The sequence below is a fragment of the Sander lucioperca genome, chromosome 4 (genome assembly GCF_008315115.2).
Source record: "Sander lucioperca isolate FBNREF2018 chromosome 4, SLUC_FBN_1.2, whole genome shotgun sequence".
NCBI lineage: Eukaryota > Metazoa > Chordata > Actinopteri > Perciformes > Percidae > Sander > Sander lucioperca.
The window spans coordinates 21,230,079-21,256,727 of NC_050176.1; the positions used below are offsets into that span (position 1 = coordinate 21,230,079).

Here is a 26,649-nt window from a genome sequence, read left to right on the forward strand (position 1 = left end):
AAACTGAATATCTTTGAGTTGCGGACAAAACAAGACCTTTGAGGACGTCATCTTGGGCTTTTTGGGGAAACACTTCCACCATTTTCTGACATTTTTATAGACCAAGCAACTAATTGATTAATCGAGAAAATAATCAACCGATTAATCGACAATGAAAATAATCGTTAGAACGCAGCTCTAGAATGTCGTTGAGCTTGTTTCTAGATTATATCAAGAAACAAATCAAACATCAAGGGTGCGATTTGCAGCCATGATATTAACCAGTTATTGGCTTAATACTGTTTCATAGAAATAATAAAATCTATTGAGGGAAAAGAACCCTTGATGGTGTCCTTTAGAATAAACAGGACCAATTTTCTTTAGAAGACGTGTTGTGGAATTCCATGAGAAACAACTGGTTGTATTACCAATAACTATTTCTATCTTAAAGGCCCTGAAAACCCACACAGGTGTGGCCCCTGAACTAAGCCTTATTTGAAGCACATTTTCTCTTCCTTTGTATCCGATAAGTGCCCCCACATTGTCTGTAATAACATGTCTGCCCGTGAGTATTACAAGTATTACACGTCTGTGCATGCCTCCGCCGCTGCTTGATAGTTTAAAAAAGAGACACCAGGATTTACTCCACAACAAAATATAATTTAATGAATTCACTTTTCACTGCGTCGATCACAAATCTATATTGATGTAAAAAAAAAAAAAAAAAAAAGAAACAAAAAAAGAAAAATCTCTCAACTCTCCTTTGGTCTTAATGTAAGGCATGCAGTCTCCACATAGCTTTGGACATTGAAAGCTACAGGTCATTACAGTAAGACTCACTGACACTCAGCCACAAATACACACAAAAGCGCTCATAGGATCCACTCCTTTCTTGGGGCCCAATAAACATTTATTCTTTGCACATACAACGAGTAGAAGTGGGATTCATCACAACACCAAAAGTATAGTAGTTCACAACTAGCAACAGGACACGCTAACACTTCATCTTGGGCCTTTACTACCCTCTGATCTCTGGAGGAATAAATGGTATGGTGATGCTGGAATACTTTAATATGTGAGTTACATTGATAGCTACGCCAAAAGTGGTAAGTTGCAAAGCACATTGTGTGAGCATGTAGCACATAAATGAGGATGGTTTGAACAGCCGTGACTCTTGCATTCAACCCTTTCCAGCGAGACTGTTTTTCTGAACCAGTCAATCAATCAAACAAGTGTATCTATCACATTAAATCGTACAAGGTACATTTCCAGTGAAATCAGCTCCTTCAACTTGTAAAAATGAGTTTCGTCATTTAGTGAGGACGTCCTTCATTTAAAGAAGTAAGTTACATTTAAATGCTGCGTTTGTAACTCTCATATAAAAGGTGCCGGCATTTTCTTGTGTCTAAGGTGAAAACTGTTAATGACCTCTGGGATGCAAAGTGGCCTCAGCTTTATAAATACAATTATATATTTGCCTCCATATAAAAATAAAATTAGCAATACACAAATATTGCACACCTAAGGAGTTTAGATTTATTAGATTACTGACAAGCTATTGAGGAAAATGTACAAACATGGAAATAATAAACCATCCGGTGCAGTACAAATGAATACTTCGATATTTAATTCCCTATTCATGCAGCATGACTCTCTGGCTGTGGGAGGGGGGCCAGGTGGGGCAGAGGTGGAGTCACGGCTGCCAAGGGGAGTTGGAGTTGGGCTGTGCAAGGGGGGGGTGAAGGTCAGGGTGGAGCAGCAGGTAGTTCTTCAGGACAAACGGGGCCGAGCACCTCATTGCTGCTGCGCGTCTAGCTCTCTCTGGCGGCAGCCCACGGCAGTGATGAGCGCGGCACCCTTGCCGCTGCCATCCTCAGATAGCAGGAAGATGACGTTACATTTTGGGGCGAGTTCCTTGACCGTCTGCTGGAAGATCCGAGAAAAGCTGAGGGAAGGAGAGCAACAGGAAACGGTGGTTAAGAGGCAGTTCACAACTTAAATCAAAGAAATTTTACCTGAGGAAAATGCAGATTAATCAACATTTCTGTAAATGTGCCAGTGTTAAGCCGCCTACACATGATCCGCGGTAAATCCGCTCTGTGCTGGCTATTAAATTGTTTTCCTACGGGGAGAGCGGTGATGCCGAACTAGGCGGAGTGCTACCCTTGGCGGCACGCTTGGAATTGTTGCAGAGCGCTGCTCTCAATGTTCAAATTATTTCAACTTTGACCTCGTTGCCGTTGACTTTTCAAGGCGCAACCATACTACATCCATGGGCGCAACCAATTCCAGAAGCAATGATGACATATACCTGCGCAGCCTCTCTGCTCTGCACCCTACCTCGTGGTTTTACCGCGAATCATGTGTAGGCGGCTTTAGCCAGCTGGCTAATTTTCAACTGTAGTCCTTTGGGGAGATGTTTTGAGAACAGAGAAACAGGAAATGGCAAGATATTAGTAGAAGTTAAAAAGAGACATGCTTTCTAGTTAGCAACAAAAATGTTGCTCTCACTCGAGCTTTACAGTTCGGATGAGCAGCAGGGTGGAGCAAGGAAAGTTCATTTAGGGCCTCATAAAGAAGTATTATGACGCTGTCTGGATAGTCCAGTTAAAAGAGCTCCTTTGGATGTTACTCGGTGCAGTTGTCCAGCTAATTTTGTAATCCTGCTTTATGAGACATTCCCCTAATAGCCCTTTAATTTGAAATGCAACTAAGATGCTTTTGAGAAAAGGGGCTTGACCAAATGCAGTGCTAAGGTTTCTTTTCTATGAAAAGTGGCAAATAACTTGCAAAGACAATAGTGGGATCACAGGTGGCGGGGTACAGGACTGTTAAAAAACAGTCTTGATTAGGTAATTGAGGTAGCAGTAAGTAATTCTGACTCTAGTGCCTAAAACGGTTTCTGAATTTGTTAAACAAGATCAAAATAGCAAGTCAACATTAACCTCTCTCCTGCCTCCAAGCTATTTTTATAAAAAAAAAAAAAGACGCAATCACTTTTAGTCTGTTAGAAATATGGGAAATAGTGAAAGATAATTGCTTGTTTTGTCAAACTAACTGTCCAACCCCCCCCCAAACAGAGTAAAGCTGCAAATCCTCATATTTGACAAGCTGAAACAGGCAAATGTTTGTTGTTCTTACATGATAAATTAGTAAATTAGTCTTTTCTGTCAACCAACTAAAATAAATTATTTTACTAATTGCTTCAGCTTTAGTTTTCTCAAGGCCATTGAGTTTGGTACCCTTATGAAAAGCCTTCATTGTCAGTGTCTTGAGATTTTCGAGGGCCCCCTTTGTGTAGGCTGACAGCTGTTTTTTTTATTGTGAAAAATAGTATCATTCATTCAATAAATTCCCTGCCACTTGAATCAAGTGCTATCCACTCTTCAGAAAATGATTTATGAAAGAAAATAAAAGATTCAACCTTTGCATTCCGATGAAATTCAATATGTAGTGTAGCGTTTAAGAATGAATGAACCCCTTTCCACACAAACACGTCTCCTATTATGTCTTACTGTGGGTGCAGCTTGTAGAGCGTGCCGTCCACGCCCACGGTAATGTCCAGGTGGTCCAGTCCTCTGTTCTCACGGATCTTGTCCACCACAGCAGCCATCCCGGCTCCGCAGATCTGAGCGGCGCGCCGGGACACCGTGCCACACACCTCCTTGACAATAATACTGTCATCACAGGTGCTGTCGAGCCCCAGCTGCTGCAGGATCGCCCTGACCTGCAGCAACGCCAGACGATCGCTGTGGAGCAGGAAGGGTGGGGTGCGGGAGGGAGGGAGAGAGAGTGTCAGAGGTCAGCCAACAGCAGGGGAGTCACCAGATACCTCACAGCTGTTCCCAGAGGCTAAGGTAGGCTTAAACAAGTCGTGACATTGCATCCCCCTCCTACTCTCATACCTGGGGGTGTTATCCCCTTAGATGCTACTTTTCTGTGGGCAATGATACCTAAGCATGTGCTTTTGTGTGCTTATCCTCTCAATCATACTACTGTTTCTATGTTTTAGCCATTGGCTGTATATAAACAAGTATAAAATCAGATATTTTACAGCAACAACTTTGGTTTTTCCTGATGTACCTCCAGGCAGCTACCAGTTTCTTTCATTTCACTACAGTATGAAAATCAATGAACCTGTTTTATATACATAAATAATACATCACAATAAACATGTCTGCTTTGACATAACCATTTCAAGTACTGCCCCCTTTTCAGTCGACTAATCTGTCGTTTTAGTCTTAGTCGACTAATGGCGCTTACCCACTGCTAGTACCAGCTCTGCTCTGCTCTGCTCTACTCGGCCGCGGTGCCCCGTCCTCCTTTTTCCATTGCAGATTTAGTACCGCCTCATGCGTGAGGCAAGCGTGGCTAGTCATCATAGCGACGCCGCAGGAAACTGCCGCGACCTAACGCGACACACACACCGAACGTGGAAGGTGTGTTGTTTTTGATTCTCAGCATGTGGCTGTTTGTCAGAAGACACATTTTGTTTCTAAAGAAGCTGGAGGCAGCAAAAAAAACTCCACTGGCAAAATTATTTAAAAAAGCCGGGTTTGTTCAGGACAACCCTCCCCCCCCTCCCCCCCCGTCTGTTGCTAGCAATGATGACACAGTGATTAGTGACGATTCTCTCCGACCAATCTGCAGCATGCAGGTTTTCACGTCACCTTTTGGTATCGCCTCAGCTCGCTTGGAACCTCGGCGGAGGTGATACTAAAAAAAGTACCTGTTAGCAGGTACCAGGGACTTTTTTTCATAATGGAAAACCAAAACAGGCGAGTAGAGTCGAACAGGTACCATGTAGTGGAAAAACGCCATAAGATTTCTCCAGTTAATTAGTCTTTTTTTTTACTGCTTTTTAATGCTAAATGACGTATTATTAAGAACCTTATGAGCACATCTCTGGTAAACACAAGATTTAAAATGGTGCTTTTGCACGATTCTTTGTGGAGAAACTCAGTTTTACAGATCTGTCGATTAAATCAACTCATCGGTTAGTCGGCAGAATTATGGGTGTTGAGTGTTAGTAGATTAAGAATCTCTTTAGTTGGGGACAGCCCTGAAATTTCAATATTTAAGTTGTGTGGTTATACAGTTGTGAGTGCAGATTGATATAAAAAGGTATGCTTTGTGTTATCAAACAAAAATGATCTAAATGCCTAAAAGCATACATGTTTTTCTCTGCTGAAGATGTACCTACTGTATGTTAACTAAATGTCCATACTGCATGGGAATTAATGCCTCCCTCTGAGGTAGAAGTAACACTCTGTAGGTTGGGAATAATGCAAACAATGTGCGACTAATCATGCACAACCTTCGCCATGGCACTTTTAACTTCTGCTCGTTTATTGTTGGATAGCAGTTTGTGATATGTGGTGACTACAAAGGAATTGTGCAGCAGTTAATTGTTATAATTTATTATTTTGGTGAATTCCCTTCACCTGTCTCAGCTACTATGCTTAAAGCGCAACTCTCGCCAAAATGCAACCTAGGGTCTTTTTGTGAATGTACCCGAGTTTAGACTTTCGTTTAAAAGCATAATTAGGACGGAAACGCCACTTTTAAGATTTACCGTATTTTCGTTTTTCGGTCAAATGGCCTTTTGAATGGAAGAAACATTGTTTGTGTACACAGAGTTTACTAAAGGTTTTGAACAACTCACTGTAGCTGTTGTTCTTCCAGTCGCCGTCCATCTCGCAAGTCAAAAATAGTCGAGGGAGGAGAGTAAAGATGGAAAGCTGCTAAAGCTTAGTTCCATATAAATGCACGGATAATTCGTTGTTTTGTCGTTAGTGAAAAACAACATTGAACTTGTAGTTGAAAAAGGAGCCTCATATAAGAATGACGTTTCCTCCTATGGAGTCCGTTCATTCGCATTCGGAGATCGTCTCTTTTTGACTGAGAAAATGGCGGATAGCGTAAACAACAACTAACGTGAGTTGCTTAAAACCATTCTTTTTAGTAAACTCTGGGTACACAATGTTCTCAATGCTCGAGTTCATGTGTAGAGCCCTTGGTGATACTTTGAGCAAAGTCTCATGTTGTGTCGAGCCTTCTTAGTGTTTTAAAAATAGTGATTTTGATGCGATCATAGTAGTGCCCCTAGCTCTCCCATTCAAAAGGCCATTTGACCGAAAAACGAAAATACGCTAAATCTTAAAAGTGGCGTTTCTGTCCTAATTATGCTTTTAAACGAAAGTCTGACTCAGGTACAGTCACAAAAAGACCCTAGGTTGCATTTTGGCGAGAGTTGCGCTTTAAGTTTCCTACATAATCTCCACCCCTGCTGCTATCAAAGGAGAAAAACCTCTTCTCTCTTTACTAATGATTATTCCCTGTTGGGTGTTGAAAATTAGTGCAAACTTGCAGTGATCTAAAGCGGAGCTTGCAGCTAATTTTTTTTCTGCCATGAAACTTCATTTTAATTGCATACAAATCTGAAGAATAGTTTGTAACAGAACTCATTTGCTTATCTGTTGAAATAAGAAAATGTTACCACCAAAAGGCCCAAAAAATACAACGAAAAATTTGTCTGCCTTTGGATTCGGTGCGTCTCAAAAGCCACTGCATCAGCATTGCTGAATCACCTGCAGTAATGCATGTTAAGTGATTAACTCACCTCTCTATCTGTGACAGGAACTTTGTCTCGAAGATGCCCCTGGTCTTCAACGTCTCAGAGATTTGTCCTCGGAAGAGGAAGCCACGCTTTGTCAGATCAATTAAAATCTGCCTGACGATCTCTCCAAGGTACATACCGCTGCACATCTTCTCATATCTGACACGTATAAGAAAGAGACACATCTTAGTTAGCAGTAGCAGTATCTCCCATTGTTTGTTTATATCTGTTATATTATGTGTGTTAAACTAGCAATGAAAGTCCTAAGATATACTGTATATTTAATACTGGAGGTGTCTTCACCTTTGTTTGCCTTCGTTGAGCGAGTTCTCATCCACCGCCTGGTCGTACTTTGTTCTGATGTCATCCAGGCAGCCGTTGTCTCCAAACGCTCCCCACTCCATATTGACACACATACGGCCCTCATTTCCCTCCACTATCTCGATGTTCTTTGTCTCTTCCATGTAGCAGGCGTTACTGCCGGTCCCTGAGAGGACACAAAGCCTGTCAACCTCAAAACCTCTGAACGATACCTCATTTTGCAAGACTTTGTTTTAAAACATACAAATCTAAGATAAACTAACTGGAAATTATTTTTCCAATTGGTGCTGTAGATCAATACAAAAACAGTAAGGCACGGTGAATATAACAAAATTGTGAGTATACAAGTTTACCTAAATGTTTATCAAACTAGTGCAGTGCCCGTTCAAAATGTGTCTGTTTGGAACAGGCCAATTGTTTGGCCTCCGGTATTGCTGCTTGCAGCTTTCTCGAGAACCGTTCATCCAAACAACTTCACACTCGACACTGCGCTTCCTTGGGTCCTGAGCAGTACACCTGCCATGACGGGTCATTGGCAAACAGTTATTCAGGACCAGGCTACAATGTAACATCTCTGGTCTCTCTTTCTTCATCTGTTCTTGAATGTACTGTGGTGAGGGACACAGAGTGAGCTGTACCCAGCATGCCGTTCTGCGGTGTATCAGTTAATAGGGATCCCCCTCTCTGTACGCTACACAGTTTGTACATAACGCACTTCTAATAAATATGTCTCGTAGATCTCAAGAGCTCGCACTCGACGCTGCACTTCCTTTGGTCCTCAGCAAATCACCCACTCAGTGTGAAGTCGATCGCGTGAACGGTTGTCAGACAGACTCCTTCCATTTTAGTTAGATACTTTCAACTTAAACTTTTCTTTAGATCAAAAGTTCCTTAAAAAGCGGTGGTGTTTTCTCACCTGCAATCAGCCCAACCTCACAGTTGGGTTCCTCATATGCACAGGTCATCATCGTCCCCACTGTGTCGTTCACTATGGCAACCACATCTAACTCAAACTCCTGTGAAAACGGTTAGAAAATGTAATCACAGGCAGAAGTATGATGAACCTACATATCTGTTGCTGTCGCTACATTACACAAGTCTCACAATTCAAGATGCTCTGTGTTACAATCCATTTGTCAATGTACAGAGTAGAGTTCAAATCATGTTATTTTTAAATTATTAAACACCAGATAGGTTAAAAAAAACAAAAGTCAGATGATTACTTGTTTTTTACCAAAACTAACTAAAATATTTTGGATTAAATAATACCATTTATGTTTCCAGGTTTTCACTCAACATTACAGCAATGTTAAGTCCACATTTTGTATCTAGCAGTGGTTTCTGAATGGGTGTGTTGACAGAAGGATTAATATCAGGCCTGGTAACTTTTTAAATTCCACTCTGAGCACAATGCAGTTCAGTCACATTCCTAAACAGACTACACAATAAAATGCACAAGCTGTTTCAGACGGCTGCAAAATTCCGGAGCCTTGCCAAACACACAAAATGCAGAGGATCGTCCATGTCATCACTGTGCTAATTCTGAGTTTAAATGGAACACCCGCACTGCAGATGCAGACACACACTCCACAGTAACTGAAAATAGGTTTTCCAGGTGTTAAGACATGCTATTACAACAATAACCACACACTGCTGCAGTCCTGCACTGCTTTACCTGCCAGTTAATGATTTACAGTCCCATAATACTTACTGGATTCTCAATCTAAAAGGGTGAAAATGATATGAGAAACTCAAAAGTGTGGATGAATAAACAAAACTTCTTGAATACAAAACCGATCGACAATCACAATTAAAATGTGTTGGTTCATAATAATAATATTTGTACAGAATCTTTAATACAAGAAATGCAGCACAAAGTGCTTTAAAAAAAGGAAATAATGACATAAAATGAGCCTAAGAACAGGGAATCAATGTAAAATAAAAACATGGATAGAATATCATAATTAATAAAAGACAGGATGGAAATAAAACACACCTGACAACAGCAAAACAAGATAAAATATATATGAAAAAGGAATGCATAAGGTATGATGGGAGGTAAAACCCACTGAATAATAGAAATGAAGTTAAAAATATCAAGATTATTTTTGGGCTTTTTGGCCTTTATTGATAAGACCGATGAAGACAGGAAAGGGGGTAGAGAGACGGGGGTTGACATGCAGCAACTCGGACTCGACCACGGGCTCCTGCGGTAAGGACTGAGCTACCAGGGCGCCCCAGAGATGTGAGATTTTTAAGACAAAAACTTGAAGTATTTTGCCTCGACTGCTACTTTCGAATTATTGGCGCTCAGGTCTCTGAGTTTAGAAATAAACACAACAGAACCTACTTTTCCCAACTATGACACCAAAATAGGCATTTTTCTCAATAAATAGCCAGCTGTAATGTATATGCCAGGCCATGATATGTGCTGTTAAGATGTTGGTTTGCACAGTGTGGGTGAGGTAAAGTGTCTTTATGATGAACTTTATGTAGTTCAGTCCAAAGGTGTCAGTAAGCCAGGATTAGCATGTATCCATGAGATGTACTAGAACAATATATCTTATGTTACTACTCTGTTTGCCCAGTGAATTTCCTTAGAGAGTTCCTTTTTTTCCTGCAGTATTTCAGTATAGAAAGCATTTCAATTTTATACATAGCAAAAAAAAACGGTAGTTCTGTACAGCAGAAACATACAGTGGGGAGACAAAAACCAACACGTCATGCCAAAGGACTTCAGATCTGAGATCTCTTAATCCCATTTAAAAAACAGTGCTACAGACGGTTGAAAGCCAGTTAGCAGCATCTCAGACCTTTTTATATGTTGGGCTTTAAAGCAACATAAGGCAACCTATCTGAGTTACAAAGAGGCCAAATTATACAAGGTGCATTGGTCTTATCTGAAGTTCTTGATGACACATTCAAACAAAACTGCATCGGTGTATCAGCAAAGCAGCAGTCCTAAGTTAATTTAAATTAGCAGGAAGACGGCAGACAAGGAAAGCTAAATGTTTTAGAAGTTTTTTTTAAAGTTTTTACCTTCCTTTAAGCAAGCCCTTACTAAAATCATATTATTTTATTTTCGAATTTTCTCCCTCAATGGCAGTAAGACTGATCTGTCACATTAAATGTTTAAAACAATGGACAAAACTGTGGTGTTTGTACAGCATTGATGTATGTGTTGCTGCAGTTCAACTAACATAATACCTAATGATGATTAGATGTTCTTCCTGTTTGCCATTACCTCTTTCCTCTTGATCGCTTCCCGAAGAAGCTCCACCACATCTTCACCCTCACAGTCTGTGGCCTTGAATCCTTTGGTCCAGGTTACGAGGATACCCTGCAGAGCACGTAACACTTACTGGGAAATATCTAACAAATACGGTTTTGATAGTCCAACACTCAAATAATGACTTTGTAGGTAAAAGGGTTAGAGCAGCCTTCTGACTAAAATGTCAACTCTTGAAACCCTTAAAAAGGACGAGAAAATATCAATGGAGACAATGATTAGTTATGCTAATATATCATTGAACAAGGTTTGTAATGGCAAAATTATATTTAAGCATGATTCTTTATATTCTTGTCTTATTTCTGTTTTACTTTGTCTCACAATGCTGAAAGTGAGTTTTTCTTATTCTCACATGTTGAAAGTAAGAGCCACAAAGTCTGGGAACGTAATGTGTACGCTGAACAGATAGGGACTACAAGGTCACCCTAAACTATCTGTTATTTCTCCCTGAATAGTTGAGACTTCTCACATAGTTGAGATAAACGGGATGTCTAAACCTTGGGGTAGAAAGTGGTACAGAGGGGAAGAAGTGAAGTGGCTCCTGAATGTCTGACTATGTTTGATTGTAAGAAATGTTGAGTCATGTTTAGAAAGGGGGGCATGTCTTTCTATCTCACTGGAGACGCATATATACTGTGTGCTTTTTCTTATTTGTTGAAGAGACCTTTCACACCAGCGCTGCGTGCCTTTTGTGAACCGTGTGCGTCCTGCATTTGCAAATGTAAATAAATACTCAAAGACCAAACTTTGGTTTAATCCTCAAATCGTCCTTATTTGTTGCATCTGGTGTTTTTGATACGCACTCCTGCTACTAACAAGAAAAACTTCCATTACAGGTTCTAGTTGCTCACAATCAGCCACATCCAGCTGCCAGCAGAAGGCTATTCTAAACTTTCTATAACTACTTGAACTTTTTGCCACCATTTGCATTGATAATTCTCTATTACATTCAAGGGACTCGTCCGTTTCCTTTTACTTTCTATTTTACAAAAAGAGGTGTGCTATTTTTGAGATAATTGATAGAGAACATACTGCGTCCAAGCTGGTCTGATGGCAGGGGAAGGAGAAGGTGAAACCCAGCGGCAGGCGAGCACTTTTCATTCCCATGTAGTCCAGGAAGTCGGAGATGCAGTACACAATGTGGTCAAAGAGCTGAAAAGAGACCTGCTTTTAGTGGTTTGTACGTTGTGAGATATGGTTAGTTTTGCTATCACTTCATTTTCTATGGCGAGACAAAAATGATCCTCTAAATGTTCTTTATTGTGTCTATAAGATAAAGCAGAAATAGGAATAAATCTGTCAAAAATAGGGAAAGGAGTACCTATGTCCATGCAGAAAAGACTTATTTCCTAATAAGCATGAAATCCTCAACGATGAAACAGTCATTACCTCTTCTCCTGTGCCTTGCATGACTTCTATGGGAATGGCGTAGATTTTATTATGCATCTCCACTGATCGCTTCTTCCCGCTGCGAATCTTTACCAGAAGCACACGGAAGTTTGTTCCTCCGAGGTCCAGAGCGAGGAAATCTCCGTTCTCTGTATCGCAAGAAAAGCCTTGTTAACTTAAGAACCAGCTAAACTTGACCTGTCATCAGTGAATATGTTTTCTTCATATGTATTGATTTTATTTAAGAAAAAATATTGCTCCCTGATGCTTACATAATACAATTTAAAAGCATAGGAGTATGCCTTTTGAAAGTTAAGGATTCACAGTAACAAATTTCAAGTTTTACTGCCATATTGAGAATTTCTGATCGTAGGTAATTCCTCTTGGCTTTGAAATCTTAATGTACTTGTCTGAGCCTGTCTGTGACGTTTATACCTTCCCTGCCAAGATATAAGTCGGTGACAGTTTACTGCAAAGAAGATGACTGAGAATTTGGTTTAAGTTGTTTCATCTCTTCGTTTGTCATATGTTAATACCTGACCTGGTAACATGAGCGCAAATGCACTTCTGTATGATTTACAGAAGTGATGTTGACCAGGACACATGCAACCCAACAAACCTGATCAACATTTCTAAACAGCAGCAATGTCTCCAATCACAGTAAAAACACTGTTTTTAGTGTTTCAGGAAATTTGTTGATGGAAAACAACGCTCTGATCCAAATTATTGATGAACTCTCAAGTTGCACACGGAAACGAACTCTACCACAGGGTCCTTCCCTCCCACCTATCTGCATATCGATATTCAATCACCTGTTCCATCTGGTGTTCTTCGGACAAAAGTAGGCAACATTTTGACTGTAGCTTCCTTGTGGGTGTCCTTCTTGAGGCCTCTTTCAATCTCCACCTTCATCCGCTTCTTCACTTCTAGCAGCTGCGCTTTGCTCAGCCGGAACTCTGCCATCGTCTGCTGAATCTGGCGCGCCTGCTCCGTCAAACGGTACGCCACTGCTGTCACCATGGCTGCTCCCTTCGCACTCCCACTCTCAGACAGCAGGAAGCGGACATCTGAGTCTGGGACCAAGCGACGCACGGTCTTGTGCAGGCGGCGGGCATATCTGTTCAGAGAGCAGAAGATATTCTAATGAGAGAGGCTCGATCGGTATAACATCAAATACAAAATGTTAATCTTTGCTCATCATTCAATACCAAATCTTCTCGGGATGAGGACATAGACAGGGTATAGATACAGTATTTGAGATGGTCTTAGGTGATATTTTACACAACTCTTTTCACTGTGAACTGAAAGTATTTCATATTATTGCACAGATACTTTACTTTTATTATTTTATTGCCTCCGCAAAGAAGGCTGTGTTTCCGGTTCGGTTTGTTTGTTGGACTGTTTGTCAGCAGGATTACAGAAAAACTACTGTCCTGATTTTAATAAAACTTGGTGGAAGGGTGAACCCATTACATTTTGGAATGGATCTGACTCGTGGCAGATACACAAATTAGGTATTTTACGAAGAAACATCAACCTGACTTAAAAACTACAGAAGCGATTTGGATGTGTGTGGGAGTTTTTGTTTGTTTTGAAGACTGATTTATGGGAACATTTTCCCACCACTAAAATGAATGTCTGGTTTGCATCCTCTATATTCCTCAGAGGATGTTTTTTTTTTTTTAATGGGGGAACATTTAGGCAAATATATGAAGGCTAATGTAGAGACATGAAATCCCAACTTTCAATATTCAGCATTACTGTCTACACACTTCTCTTTAAAGAAAACTCACTGAGGGTGCATCTTGTAGAGAGAGCCGTCGATGCCCACAGTGGTGCGTAGGCGTGTGACTCCTTTGTTTTCCTTAAGACGACAGAGGATGCCTCCCAGTGTTGAAGCAATTAGATTTGCTGAACGGAAGGATACGATGGTGCACACGTGCTGCACAGCCAGACAGTCTTCATCTGAAGGCTCCACCCCGAGCCTTGTTAGGATTTCCATGCATTTCTTCAGCCCTTCTTTACTCCTAAAATGACAAGTATTTTTTGTGATGAAAGATCTCATCTCTGCTGCTGAAGAAAAACAATGAACCAGCATTTTTTATATGTCCAGATGATCATTTGTATGCCCTTTAAGGCAACAAAGGAGCTTTATTTTTAATTCCTGTGAAAACTTTCTGCAGACCATTCCCAGAAAAATCAAGATTATATTTTTTTTCTTGTGCATTACTCTGCAAGTCATTTTCCCAACTCACTTTTCAATGGCAGAAACATGTTTTGTCTCAATCTTTCCTTTCGTCAGGAGCTCGGGGGTTATCCGTCCCTCAAATAGCAGCCCCTCTTTGGCCATCTTGACCAGTATGAGTCGAACCAGCTCTCCTATGTACATCCCACTGGCCATCTTTTCAAACCTGAGCAGAGAGAAACAGAGTGTGTCACAGATACAGTTTGCGTCATTCCATCTTCTCTTCAAAGACCTGACATTCTGCTTTTGCTTGGCAGGATACCATTTTAGAAGACCTGTAACGTACATAATTATGAACATGACGTTCAATGTACATAAACATTTCTGTCACAAAAGTACGTAAGCCATATAATATCTCTTTAAGGTCTACTGCACTTTCAGTGTTTTATTATTCTGCAACAGTGGACTTACCAAATGGTAGCTCTTTGCTGCATGTTAAAATTATACAATTTCAAGTGTCTTTGTAGCTGTATTTTACACAACAGTTACTGTGTATTTCAGAGTTTGAACAGCATTCTGTTGGGCAGGAGTATCCTACAGTTACAGAACTAGAATCCCTGAACCCGCTTAGAAAATATATTGAATAAATAGAACTTTGAAGGAAAATCTTACAGTTGTTTTCCTGGGTTGATGGAGCCTCTGTCGATCTCGCGGTCAAACTCTGTGCGAATGTCCTCTAGGGACCCATCATCCCCGAAGGCACCCCACTCAGTGTTTATGCACATCCGGCCTTCGTCTCCTTCCACCTGGTCAATGTGACGCAATTCCTCCATGTAGCAGGCATTTGTTCCCGTTCCTAAAAAAGATTCAGAGCTGCATGACTCTTTTGCTCTGTGGAGCTCAGTAGGCAGACTGCATTGTCCTAATGATGCCAGGGTTAGTGTTATAATACCTTTGGCGCCCCCACATGTAGAACTGTGCTTATGAAACTGTAAAGTGCTTTGGATATATGCGTTGACTTTGTCTGCTTTTTCAAAACACATCAAAACAGACCACTTTATAATTTTATGAGCAAACAATATTAAGTCGGTCCCCAATGTTGTTGTTTTTTCATCAGTTTGTATCATCTACTTTATTATTTGCCCTTCCAAGGTTCTTTAAAAAATGTAGTCTGTGTCTTTACCTATGATGATGCCCACTTCACAGCGCTGATCGTCAAATCCGCAGGTCATCATGGTGCCAACTGTGTCATTCACCACCGCCATGATGTCTGCCTCGTAGTCCTGAATAAACAAGATTATGTTTAAAATATAATAATAATAATAATAATAATAATAATAATAATAATAATTACAGTCATCACTAAGTTTGGACACAACAGACATTTTAAAAAGTATGCCATCATTGTTAGTACATCATTTTAAAAAACGCATTTCATTTTGACTGGTTAAATAAAAATATTTAGTGTATTTTGAATTTGAATTTTGAACAATGAAACATGACAAAAATGTATGTTTTATAGTTTTGTAAACCCTATGCAAATGGTTAAGTTAAAAGAAGAAGAAAAAAACTCACCCCTCGTTTCTTGATAGCCTTGTTTAGAAGACTCACAACATCTACGCCTTCTACACCACTGACTTTAAACTTCTTTGTCCACGTCAGTAAAACCGCCTATAAAACAAGTACAAGTACAAGGACAAGCTTTAAGTTACACTAAGACGGGCATGGCAAGTCCAAAATGTCTGTCCATTGCTATTCCAACCACGGCATCACCTTCCAACAACACTTCTTCCCAATGGTACTAAGAATACAATTACATTAACATTTAACTTTTCTGAGAAAGCAAACATTTGTGATGCATGTTTCATATACTTTGTCTCGACAAGATAAAAGAAAATGAAAAACATTCTCCAGCTCACATTTGATCTTAGAACCTCCAAGACTTGAAAAATAAAAGAAGAATCTCACCAAAATACTGAAACGTAATAGTCTGAAAGTTGATTGTGGCACTGTGTATCTCTTTAACTTCTAACTAAACAGCACATTTGTTTGAGTGTTTACCTCATCTAGTTTGGTTTGGGCACAGGGGAAGGAGAACGTAAATCCCACAGGAAGCTTTTTATCCTTGATTTTTTGCTTCTCCATGAAGTCGCCCAGGCAATCTGCAACATGGCCAAAGAGCTGCAGACAGAAAAGAGACTTTTACACTGCCGAATACCAAGATACTGTAACAAACAAAACCCTTTGACCAACATTATATTAACACACATTTGACATTTTTCTTTTGAAGCAAAAGTTCATGAGCTACTCTCTCATAACCATCACTTTTAAAAGCTGAACATTATAACCTTAGTTAAAGTAGGATTTATTGCAGGACTGGTGCATTAGACTGCATTAGTTTTTTAGTTAGGTGTACCTCATAAACTGGCAACTGAACTGAGTGTATAACGTGTAACATTTTAGGAGGCCAGATAGATTGATGAAGAAAGAACAACACGTAACACTCAACAGCACTATATTAATAACTTGACACGATTTAGAAAATGGCTATATTTCTTTTGCGAGTTTTGCTTCATATTTATGTTTATATTTTACCAAATCCCTCTCTCTTAACCTGTTCATGTAACACATGACATTTGTGGGCAGCTGTCTCCTTGACATTTCATTCAACAGCATCTGTCTTTGCTCTGTCTGTGAAAGTCATGGTCTAAACCAATCACACAGCCTCAGACAGCCTCTCATGTTTTGGTTATCAAGTTACAATTCGCCTGCCAGCTGTTCCCTATAAGTTCAGTGAAGGTCAGCGTCGGTTCTGACTTTGCTGTCGTTACCCTCAGCGTTATTAGGGGGGTCATTTTACACGTATTGATCCTTGACCTGACCTCAAACTACTGAGCTCTGTATGAGTGGAACCAGTTGTGTGTCTGACCTTGGTCGTGCGGTATTTGCTAAGTATTTGTTGATCATAGGGATTACGATGTGGACAGTTTAGACAGATGGAATAGCTGCCTCCATCAATTTTTTTTTTTTTTTTTTTTAAAAGAGTAAGGGAAGAAAGAATTCTTGACTTTTAAAACAGACCTTTATTTCTAGTTAGTTCCGTTTACACAAGTTTTGCTGCTATCAAAAATTACAACAAAACAAATTTATATATTAAAAAAACTAGAAGAAGGAATTTGACTTGCAACTTGAGTTGTATGGATCATAGAGGAAGAGAAAAATGTTCTCCTAATCCCTGAAACTATATAGTAAATAATGTAAGCAGTCTGGAACGCTGATTAAACAGATGCTGACAGATGTTTTTGTCTGCCAGCAAAAAGGACAGCCAGCCTTTGGGCCAGGATGGAGGTGCACCAGATATCAGCTACTGGTATATCCAGTATCCTCCACTGGAGGTCGCCTGTCCGTTTGTCGACGGGGTATGTTCAGAGGACAATGCCATGAGAGAGGAGAGAGGGAGGGTTATAACAAGGGATATTTGTGCTTACCCGTGACCCGTTGCCATGAATTATGTCATCAGGGGTCTCATAGACCTGGCTCTCCATTTGAACCGGTTGCTTCTTGTCCTGTGTCACTTTGACACGCAGGATCCGAAAGTTCGACCCCCCGAGGTCCAGCGCTATGAAGTCCCCCTTTTCTGTCAAAAGAAAAATACGGCTAAACGTTAGAGATTTTAAAATCTCTGAAATTCTTTTATTTTATGAGTGCTTATTACTTATTATTTAACGATTGTCAGCCCAGCGAATTAGATGGATTTTCTGTTGATGAAGTTTGAGTTTCTGTAGGTGGAGCTTTTCTATTTGCCTGTACAGCTATGGTGGCTGTCACATCCAGCCTCTCTTTTCAGTTTTAGATTTTGCACCTTGCCATTAACCTGTTTATTTATGATCCTTACCGCTAACTGTTTACATCTCTGGCATTGTGTACATTTGGTTTTTGCACTTGTTACGGCCACAGTAAACAAACACAATTTAAATGTGACCGTCAATATATCTAATAACGCCAAACCCGAGGATAGTTAAAGTAAATTAAGGTTTATTCACAAATTAACTATTATTGATTAAACCAAAATGATGGGAGTCTGGAGCTCTGGCCAAAAAGAACAAAAGAAGGGAAAAAGCCTGAAGAAGAAGCCAACCCATCAAGGGCCGTCGGACCCAGAACCCCAAACTAAAGAGTGGACTAACTAATAGAAACAAAGCCACGAAAACTAGACTACCAGACCTCCATCCTCAAAGCAATGAAACACAAAAGAAGATAACAGAAAACAACAGAAGACAACGGTGATCAGAGCTGCTTCAGTCTTAGAGAGAGATTTCTGTCTCCCAGCCTCTCTTATTTCCCTCAATCAGATATCAGGAACACCTGAGATGAACAGAGGAAAAAGAGAGCAAGGCGGGGAGCGCGTAACAGCACCTTATTGATAATCTTCACTGTTTATATTTTGTTTAATTTGCAATCCATATATTTGCACCCTTTCCTACTTTGTACTGCAAACTGCTGCACAACAATTTCCCTCGGGATAATAAAAGTATCTTATCTAGGGGTATAGTATATCATAACTTAATTAAACAAATTAATATCCTGATTATAGCAATATTCCGACTTGATGACCTAATTACCGGTTACTTTTGGGAGCTGTTTAGATGTGCACTCCTTGAATGTAAGAAGATGCCTAATCATTTCTGATATTCAGTGCCGTGGCTCGCTTAAAAAGCAGTTTGAATTTAGATTAGAATGATTAATTTAGCTTTCGGGCATTTACCTGAAACCGATCTGAGTGAGTTACAATGAACAAGTAGAGAAGGATTAAGTTTCCTGCAAAAGGACACTGCACCAGAACACACGATAGTGTGCGTGGATGTGCATTTACTGTTGCAAGGATCTGACCTGGCTGTGGCCTTTCAGTTACAAGTAAACAGCCAGGACATCCTGCCTCCCAACTAAACAATGTTCTTCATTTAGTAGTTTGCTGCATTGAGCTCTTTATCTCTTCGACCTGACTGGAATGAGATGTGACCGGCGCTTGACACACAGAAGTGTTACTGATTTGCTGCAGAGCATGTGTCCATTTTATAGTCTGTGTCCCACTATATATAACCTCAATGCTGAGTTTGTGTACATTATTATTTATACATTATTTAAATGAAGTCCTGTCAGTCATAAACTATCGCAAAATAAAACGACAAAGTTGTACAAGGATTTAATATAATTTAGTTTAATCCTGGCTTTAATTTTGGCAACAAACCCAGGGGTTTACTCAGTTTTCAAAAGATATAATCCCTAACATTAGAGCCAGCCAGAGCAGGAACAGATGAAGGTGTGCTCACATTCTATATTTGTATCCCAAAAAGTATCCATGTCTTTGTCTCCTCACACTCTCCCAGATTTCAGGCTTGTGAACTTGTGAATCTGAACAATCGAAAACACACCTGGCCGCAGAGCATTGTTTCCTGTTCCACAGTAAGCTGGTCGCTGAGTATTGATTATGTCTAGCTTAATGTTAAAACCTTTGACGGCACTCACTTCTGCAGTGTGGAATTTATTTTGGGGAACAGAGTGAATTTGGTTGCACAACTGGTAATGTGACCAGGCTTCACCCAGTGTTAAAGTTGGACTAAACCACTGAATTGAAGCTATGCCAAGCAAAGCAAGATATTTTGCTTTGCTTGTTGTGGTCTGGGGTAAGAGATATCATCAGTGGATGTAAACCAAGATTACTTTGCAGCCTGTCACCAATCAACAGATGTGACAGATGGATTCCTTCAGATGAAATATTAACATTACTCTATATAGTCTGCTCTGAGGGATCAGATGAACTGTTACTGGAACTAGCCTACTAAATCAGTGGTTCCCAACCTTTTTTCCTTGGCGCCCCCCCTACTTATGTCTAAGAAAAGCTGAGCCCCCCCTCCGAAACCTAAGTTGAGGTAACTCTCGAGATAGAGCCTTACTTTCTTTTTTGATACAGAGGAGTTATCAGCACTTTTACGTTTCTCCGCCATGTTTCGTTCCTAAAATAGCGATGCCGTGGCGGCAGGAAAAATGAGGATGATAGCAGCTAGCAGCTGACCTGATGACAGCAAGGGCCACAGGTTAAGAGGTCCCGGAGGTTTGGCCTACTAAGTAGCCTGCCTACAATTTTAAGCGAGAACAAAAATATATAGTTTTTATACCGACTTTTGTATACATTATATATTCTAGTGTATTATCATAATTTGTTTAACATGTGCAAATATTTTTTTTTTTTTACCTCAACCTCAAACCAGATAAAGACTTGCGCACCCCCTGTGATCTTTGCCGCCCCCCTGAGGGGTCCCCGGACCCCAGGTTGGGAACCACTGTACTAAATAACTACTAAAGTTATCTTTTACTCTTGTTGCTACGGTCATCCTTCCCATTGTGTCTGTTGTTGCTGATTAGGCTTTCAAATGTTTATCAGTTTTAACTATCGCCGTGGCTTCAACTCTGCCCTTTGCGAGATCCCTTTGACACCATGTAGATTTTGAAACCTGAGGCTATTTATAATGTAAGAGCAGGCAGGAGACGGGCAACGCGGCCTCTGCCTTTCTGCTGGCCTTGTTCGGGCCACAGTATGTCTGACAGCCACTTGATGTTATTTCTGTGTGTTGTTTACTATGCGGGACAAGCCACGCTAGGCAGCAAACCGGCCGGTTTGAGGAGCGAGCCTCTTGACTTTGGCCAATGGGAATCTAAGAGTTGTTCTGAAGGGCGTTTGGTTTCTCCGAGGACATTCAGCTCATTAAAATAATCCTGCATCTACACACAGATTCAGACAAACTTCAAAATGATAACACCATTCATTTTCTATTTCTTGTTTGTTTTTGTTTGTTTTCCCGTTAACTACATTATTGTCCCCTATAACACGATCAGGCACTTATCTACGCTACGCGACACTTACACGCCCGGTGTGTTCCAGCTGTTAGACTGAAATATGAGGCTCATAATACATTAATAGTCACCGTCAGTGTGGCAAATTGCTAATTGATGCGTTACTACTGGTGGATAGATAACGTTGGCTTGAGTGGAAGGCTTCTGCAGTACAGCAACATCAGACTGTTGTATCCAGCTAAATCTCAGCCAACAGTTGGCTATTAACAGGTTAATTATTTACAGACACACTAATGATACCTGGCCGGAGGAAGACTGAAAAGACATGATGGCAATCAACCTTTAATTTATTAAGGTATTGTAAATCCTCGGGTTCAGGAAAGGGCACCAAATAATTATTAGACACCTCTATAAAACAAATGTTTGTTAAACAAGAAATAAATGCATACAAACTTGTCAAAAATATTATCCATGTGAAATTGCATTGACATCTAGAAGATCTTCTGTTTTCTGTCCCCCCAAAAGGGTCTTATGTGCTGAACTGGTTCATTACATATTATGATATAATATTTAAATGTGAACTTCTCCATCTTATTATTTTAAAGTTAAAGGTGCCGTAGGTAGGATTGTGAAGATCCAGGACTTAGCCAATCAATTAGAACATCGACAACTTCTCATCCCTCCCTCCCTTTCTGCGAAAGCCCAAAACGGTCTCTTAAGCCCCTCCCCCCACAAGGGAGAATGAATGCGTGTGCATGAGCAGTGATTGACACGCAGTTAGACACCCCCCCCCCCCGGCCCTGATTGGTGCATCTGAACATGGAGCGGTTGATCTTTGAAAATCGCACTACAGGCTGTAGGTGGTGCCAGAGGAGCCAGATTATTTTTTTTAAATGACCTGCTTCATGTTGTTCTACTGGAACATAGGGTCAGTTTCAGCAAATATGACAGAAAGTTAGTTTTATAAGTCTTACCTACTGCACCTTTTAAATTACACTGCAGCTATAGTATATTAGAGAGCCTTAATCAGAATATAACCCCATAAGTATAGTTAAACTTATTTGACATTAAAGTTGCCAATCCTAATTTTTAACAAAAAAATGTAATACAGTTTGTATGCTACTTCTGTCTGGCAAAAGCTTTAGCTGATAACAGGCCAATCCCCACACTGGCAGACATGGATATTTAGCGGGCGAAAGGTTTTGAATGGGTTATATAGGTCATTAGATTGTCCCTAAATTCAAATCAATAAATCTGACATTATGAGGTCTTCATCCGACGGTGTTGGCTGCATGTTATCAGATGGGTACAGAGCATGAAAACAATAGTGATCTACTGAGCCCAGATCCAGAGCACAGCACAAAGAGGCTGTCGTCACACAACGATTTCACCACATCAGCACATTGTTTATAGACAGACAGAAACAGGATGCAACAGGCACGCTTACAGTATAGATGGACTGCATATAATATAATATATAACATAACATAACAAAGACACTATAGTCGTTTAATGCGATTTGATTTTGTCATCCTCATGATGTTGCTTCTTTCGCAAAACCCATTCATTCCTTCCTTCCACATTCCTCAGTTTTCATTGTTGCTTGTTCAGTCATTAAATGGTGGACGTTCTTACGTTTTCTTAAAACAATATGGTATTTAAAACTCTTAATTCTTGTGATGTTTGTATTTTTGATACATGTATGTTCATTTTATTTAATTCCGCTCTAGTCATCTCAGTGTATTAAACTCGAGCACCGTTTGCTCTTTTGAATATACATTAATACATCTATAACACAAATGTATCAAATATAATTACATTATTCATTTGTTTTTTGTACTTTCTAGCTGCTGTTTGCTGAATCAATGGGCTCATCCTACCATGGGACACATCAGTCACACGACACCAGGAAGTGAGTGGCAGGTAATTCAATATTGACCTAATACTTAACCTCCTGCTGAATATTTCAAACAGAACATGACCACACCATTTTACATCAAGTTGTAAAAGTTTTTTTATTTAAGATGCACAACATGTTAAAGCTACTCCAAATCCCTAGTTTCCCCCTCAGCTCACTATTTGCAATGTTTTGAAACCCTGAAAAATATCAAAAGTGAACTGGGCCCTGTTTCCCAAAAGCATCTTAAGTCTGTGGGTTAAGTCTGTCTTTAGATTCTTTTGCGCAGCAGAAACCCAGAAAAGTTTTGGTATCGGTGAGTGGTGTTGGGCACTTTACCATAATCAGGTAGAGTATCCTAAACACACACGTTTTGTTGTCATAATCAGTTTTTCTACACTGTACCTGATCCGTCAGGGATGGACCTGACGAAGGTGGGCAGCATCTTGATGGAGGCGGTGGGGCTGGTGTCACGGCCGAGCCCGTTCTCCATTTCCCTGCGGAACCGGTTCATGATGTCCTTCAAGGTATCATCCGAGAAACGCATGGAGTAGAGGTACTTATCGATCTGAGAAGCAAACACAGGGTGTCAGGGAGTGGTCGAAATGTGCCAAATTAAAAATGAGAGTTACCAAATTTTTTTTACATACAGTAAATGCTTAACGACAGATTTGAGGATAACCCCAGACAAGGGGGAGGGGGGTGGGGGGGTCAGTTGGATGTTGTGATGGAAAATAGAACTAAAAACAGTTTAAACATACTGCATACTGTAGATAAATCAAAGTACAAGGTGTACTGAACTGTAGGTTACCATGGCAACATTACTGATGTTTCATGCTATGTTAATGACAGTGGTGGAAAGTAACCAAATACGTTTACTCAAGTACGGTATTTAAGTACAATTCTGCGGTACTTTACGTGATAATTTCCATTTTTATGCTACCTTATACTTCTACTCCACTACAATTGTCTGACAGCATTCGTTACAGGGAACCTTTTTACTACTGTTTACTATTCAGATTATTAATACAAAATATCAAACAACTAGTAAATCATGAAGTATTATTATGGATTAAGCTGCACAGCGGTATATAAAGTAGTTAAAATGAGCTCCACCTTAACAAGCTGCAATATTTAAGTGATGAACACATTAATGCATCAATTATATCCAATAATGTATATTATTCTGAAATGAGGCATTCAGCATAAGGAAATGTGGCGATACTTTGAAAAATCTGATGATTAAATAAGGTGCCTTTTGTACAATGCAAGAAAAATCAATGCAGCATAATCATCGGTTTGTTTAAAATAGCAACATTGCATGCAGTTTAGTTGCAGTTAAAGCATTCAATTAATGTAATGTTTGTTCCAGGGGGGATTTCCCCTGCACATTCCCTGTTATTGTTACGTAAGTCATACCATCGGGCACACCACAGTTCAGGCATCCATTCTGTTCCATGAACCACAATCATGTGGACTTTGTTTCTCATCAGGCTGCTCTGTGTGACATTGCTATTATTAGCCTCTGAAAACGACTAACGCAATGTGGAGTACAACTTATTGATTGAATAGTGTATTTCCAGGAAATCTATTCCTGTCTTTCGCTGTCAACCTAGTGTTGCTCTGTGCCAAGACAGTTTGATAATTTTGTAATTCTTTCTATTATTCGGCTACTTTAACTCTCTAATTTTTCTCCTTTTGACTTGAATAAATAAACAGTGTCACCAACATTTAATCAAAGATATACTTCCTCATAGTGGGTTAAATATATTTAAACCCAAGGTGCCGTGTTATTTATGGCTGCACCATTACATCAAATGAAAATTTTACATTCCCCCCAAACTTTAGCCTGACATATTTATTTTGCCGGGATACTTTTGAATCCCCACCACTTTTAAATAAACTGTTTTGTACAGTGCTTGGCTTTCGTATTGGCTGCTGCTGAAATTCTGAATATGATATGCAGTGTACCAGTCATATCCAGGGTAACTTTCATCCTTTAAAGGATCCTGAGTCACCACAGTAGACGCTGTTGTAAATTCCACTAACCCAGAGGCACGTGCATCGACTGCACTGTGATATCACAAATCCCCCACTCCCCCTCGGGAACATCTCTATCATCAGCCCATTTCTACTAAACCAAAGGTCAGTTTCTTTACATGACCAGAGGCGACAGTATTTTTCCAGCTAGGGTTTCGTATGTGTTCGGCTAAAGAGTGCATGTCGTCTTTGCTAGAGGTAATAAGAGAATGAGCGAATTAAAAGAGGAAAGACATTTTTATTTTATTTTTTTTTATTTAACCTTTATTTCTATATTAAGTCGATTTGAGAACAATTTCTCATTTGCAACGACAACCTGTCACATTCACACAGTTCCACATTCATACCTGGAAGCTGCCCAGTACAACCACAGTCTGCTCTGCTGGCCACTGAGCAGCTCCACTGGAGCGGTTGGAGGTTAAGGGCGAAAACGGGAGAGAAAGAGGATGCAGCGAGAAAGGGAGGAGCTCACGAATTTCCCCAAAATCCCCTCACAGACACCTGTCTGCTTCAGACGCCCTAGCAACCGACGCTCCGGAAAAACTCTCTACGTATAACGAGGGCCTGTCTGCAGCACATCTCCACCGTCGCTGACCACAGCCCTTCTCAAGGGCATCAATGTCAAACACTGCTAACCCCAGAGCAAGCTAAAATAGAGTCAAATGCAAATTAGAGTTCATCATGGCCTCCTCCTCCTCTACTTTCCAAATGCTGCATCCTCCTCTCCCAGCCTGATACGCCCCACAGACTCAGTGCTGACATGCAGCGACTCTTAACCGGCGTCCATGGCTGTCACATTACAAAACTCTCCAGTTCAACACAAAAGGACCATTGTGGCACTTTACTTTCACTCACCTTCTTGAGTTGATCATCCTTCAACTCGGTGAAGTAGTAGGCCAGAAGCTGAGCCGCTATCATCCTGCCTGCACGTCCGCCAGGAGCTGTCAGCGACTATGAGGTGGTAAGAGAGTAAGGAGGAGGGGAAGGAAGCCTGCCGTGCGTTCTCTCTCCTGTTCCCCCCTGCGCTGATCCCTCTTTATCCTGAAGTGGAGGAAGAAGCAGGCCCAAGCTAAGCACCGTGGCAAGGCAAGGTTAAAAAGAAAAAGTCTGCTAAAACAAGAGTGCAGCAGCAGCCGTTAGTGCTAGTCTGCAATACACGCACACACACCCACCCCCACACACTTAAACACACAACACATACAGAGGCTGGGTTTGAGTCTCCTCCCTCTGTGCTGCTAGCTCCCTGTTAGCCTGGGGAGATGCAGCAGCTCTGCTCTGGAATGGTGGCTCTACTAAGCCCTGCCCCCACCAAGCACTCTGATTGGCTGAGCTGGGGAACGTGAAGGAGATGAAGAAGGGGAGGAGTGGATGAGGAGGTGGGCTTCTCCTACAGCAGCGGGGGAGTGAGGAAGAGGGAAAGAGGAGGGGGGTTGTAAGCAGAAGCAGGAAGCTGCATCTGCATGATAACCTGCTGCTCTCTCCTCCCAGCAGCACACAGAGCCAGAAACCCCTCCCCCGGCCGGCACGTCTCTCACGTTGCCACGGCACCCAGAAGTGTACGTGCAGATGGGCAAGGCGGCCACACGATGATGTCATAATCCCTCTTACTGCTGCATCACACGCAGCATCAGCTACAGGCTGAAGGGCATCAGATACAAGCTGCAACATCCAACTGTCAGCTCCACACATACTACAGTCAGAGTAACGGGCCGGCTGTTTCTTATCTCCTGCAACACTCTCCCCTCCCACAGCAACTAGTGCCATGTTCCCTTCAGCAAGGCACCCAAAGACACGCTAGACCCATGCTGGCACATAATTGCTTGAAATTGTGCTTGATAACTACAATATCCAAACCTTTTACTATAGCTTATTGAGCATTCATTCTTGACATTGGGAAGATGTTAAAGATTCTAAATGCAAGGTTCAGTCACTTAGCTTTTATGGGAGTTTTCAGCTTTACCATTTCTATAAGATGGTTCTTTTAAGCACAGCATGTTGTATGTTTTTACTAACTCACCAGTCTGTGGTGTTTAGACAAAAAAAAAAAAACGAAAAGAGGAATAACTAAGATAACATAA

At 40.7% G+C, this 26,649-nt stretch overlaps 1 protein-coding gene across 2 annotated transcripts; it reads right to left on the reverse strand.

Moving 5' to 3' along the window:
- Positions 1-854: 854 nt before the first annotated feature.
- On the reverse strand, positions 855-25,865 carry LOC116049876 (hexokinase-1). Of its 2 annotated transcripts, XM_031299922.2 has the most exons (19): positions 25,427-25,865; positions 22,937-23,099; positions 17,271-17,419; positions 15,844-15,963; positions 15,358-15,453; positions 14,966-15,065; positions 14,455-14,638; positions 13,853-14,008; positions 13,391-13,624; positions 12,410-12,714; positions 11,598-11,746; positions 11,241-11,360; positions 10,164-10,259; positions 8,631-8,642; positions 7,836-7,935; positions 6,902-7,085; positions 6,602-6,757; positions 3,495-3,728; positions 855-1,924 (listed from the first exon to the last, which is right to left on the reverse strand). In XM_031299922.2, the coding sequence occupies exons 1-19, from the start codon at positions 25,487-25,489 to the stop codon at positions 1,774-1,776; spliced, it is 2,772 nt and encodes a 923-aa protein (XP_031155782.1). In that variant the 5' UTR covers positions 25,490-25,865; the 3' UTR covers positions 855-1,773. The 2 variants fall into 2 exon arrangements, with proteins under 2 accessions (XP_031155782.1, XP_031155783.1); XM_031299923.2 differs by lacking the exon at positions 8,631-8,642 and having other exon boundaries at positions 25,427-25,862.
- Between the last annotated feature and the right edge of the window lie 784 nt (positions 25,866-26,649).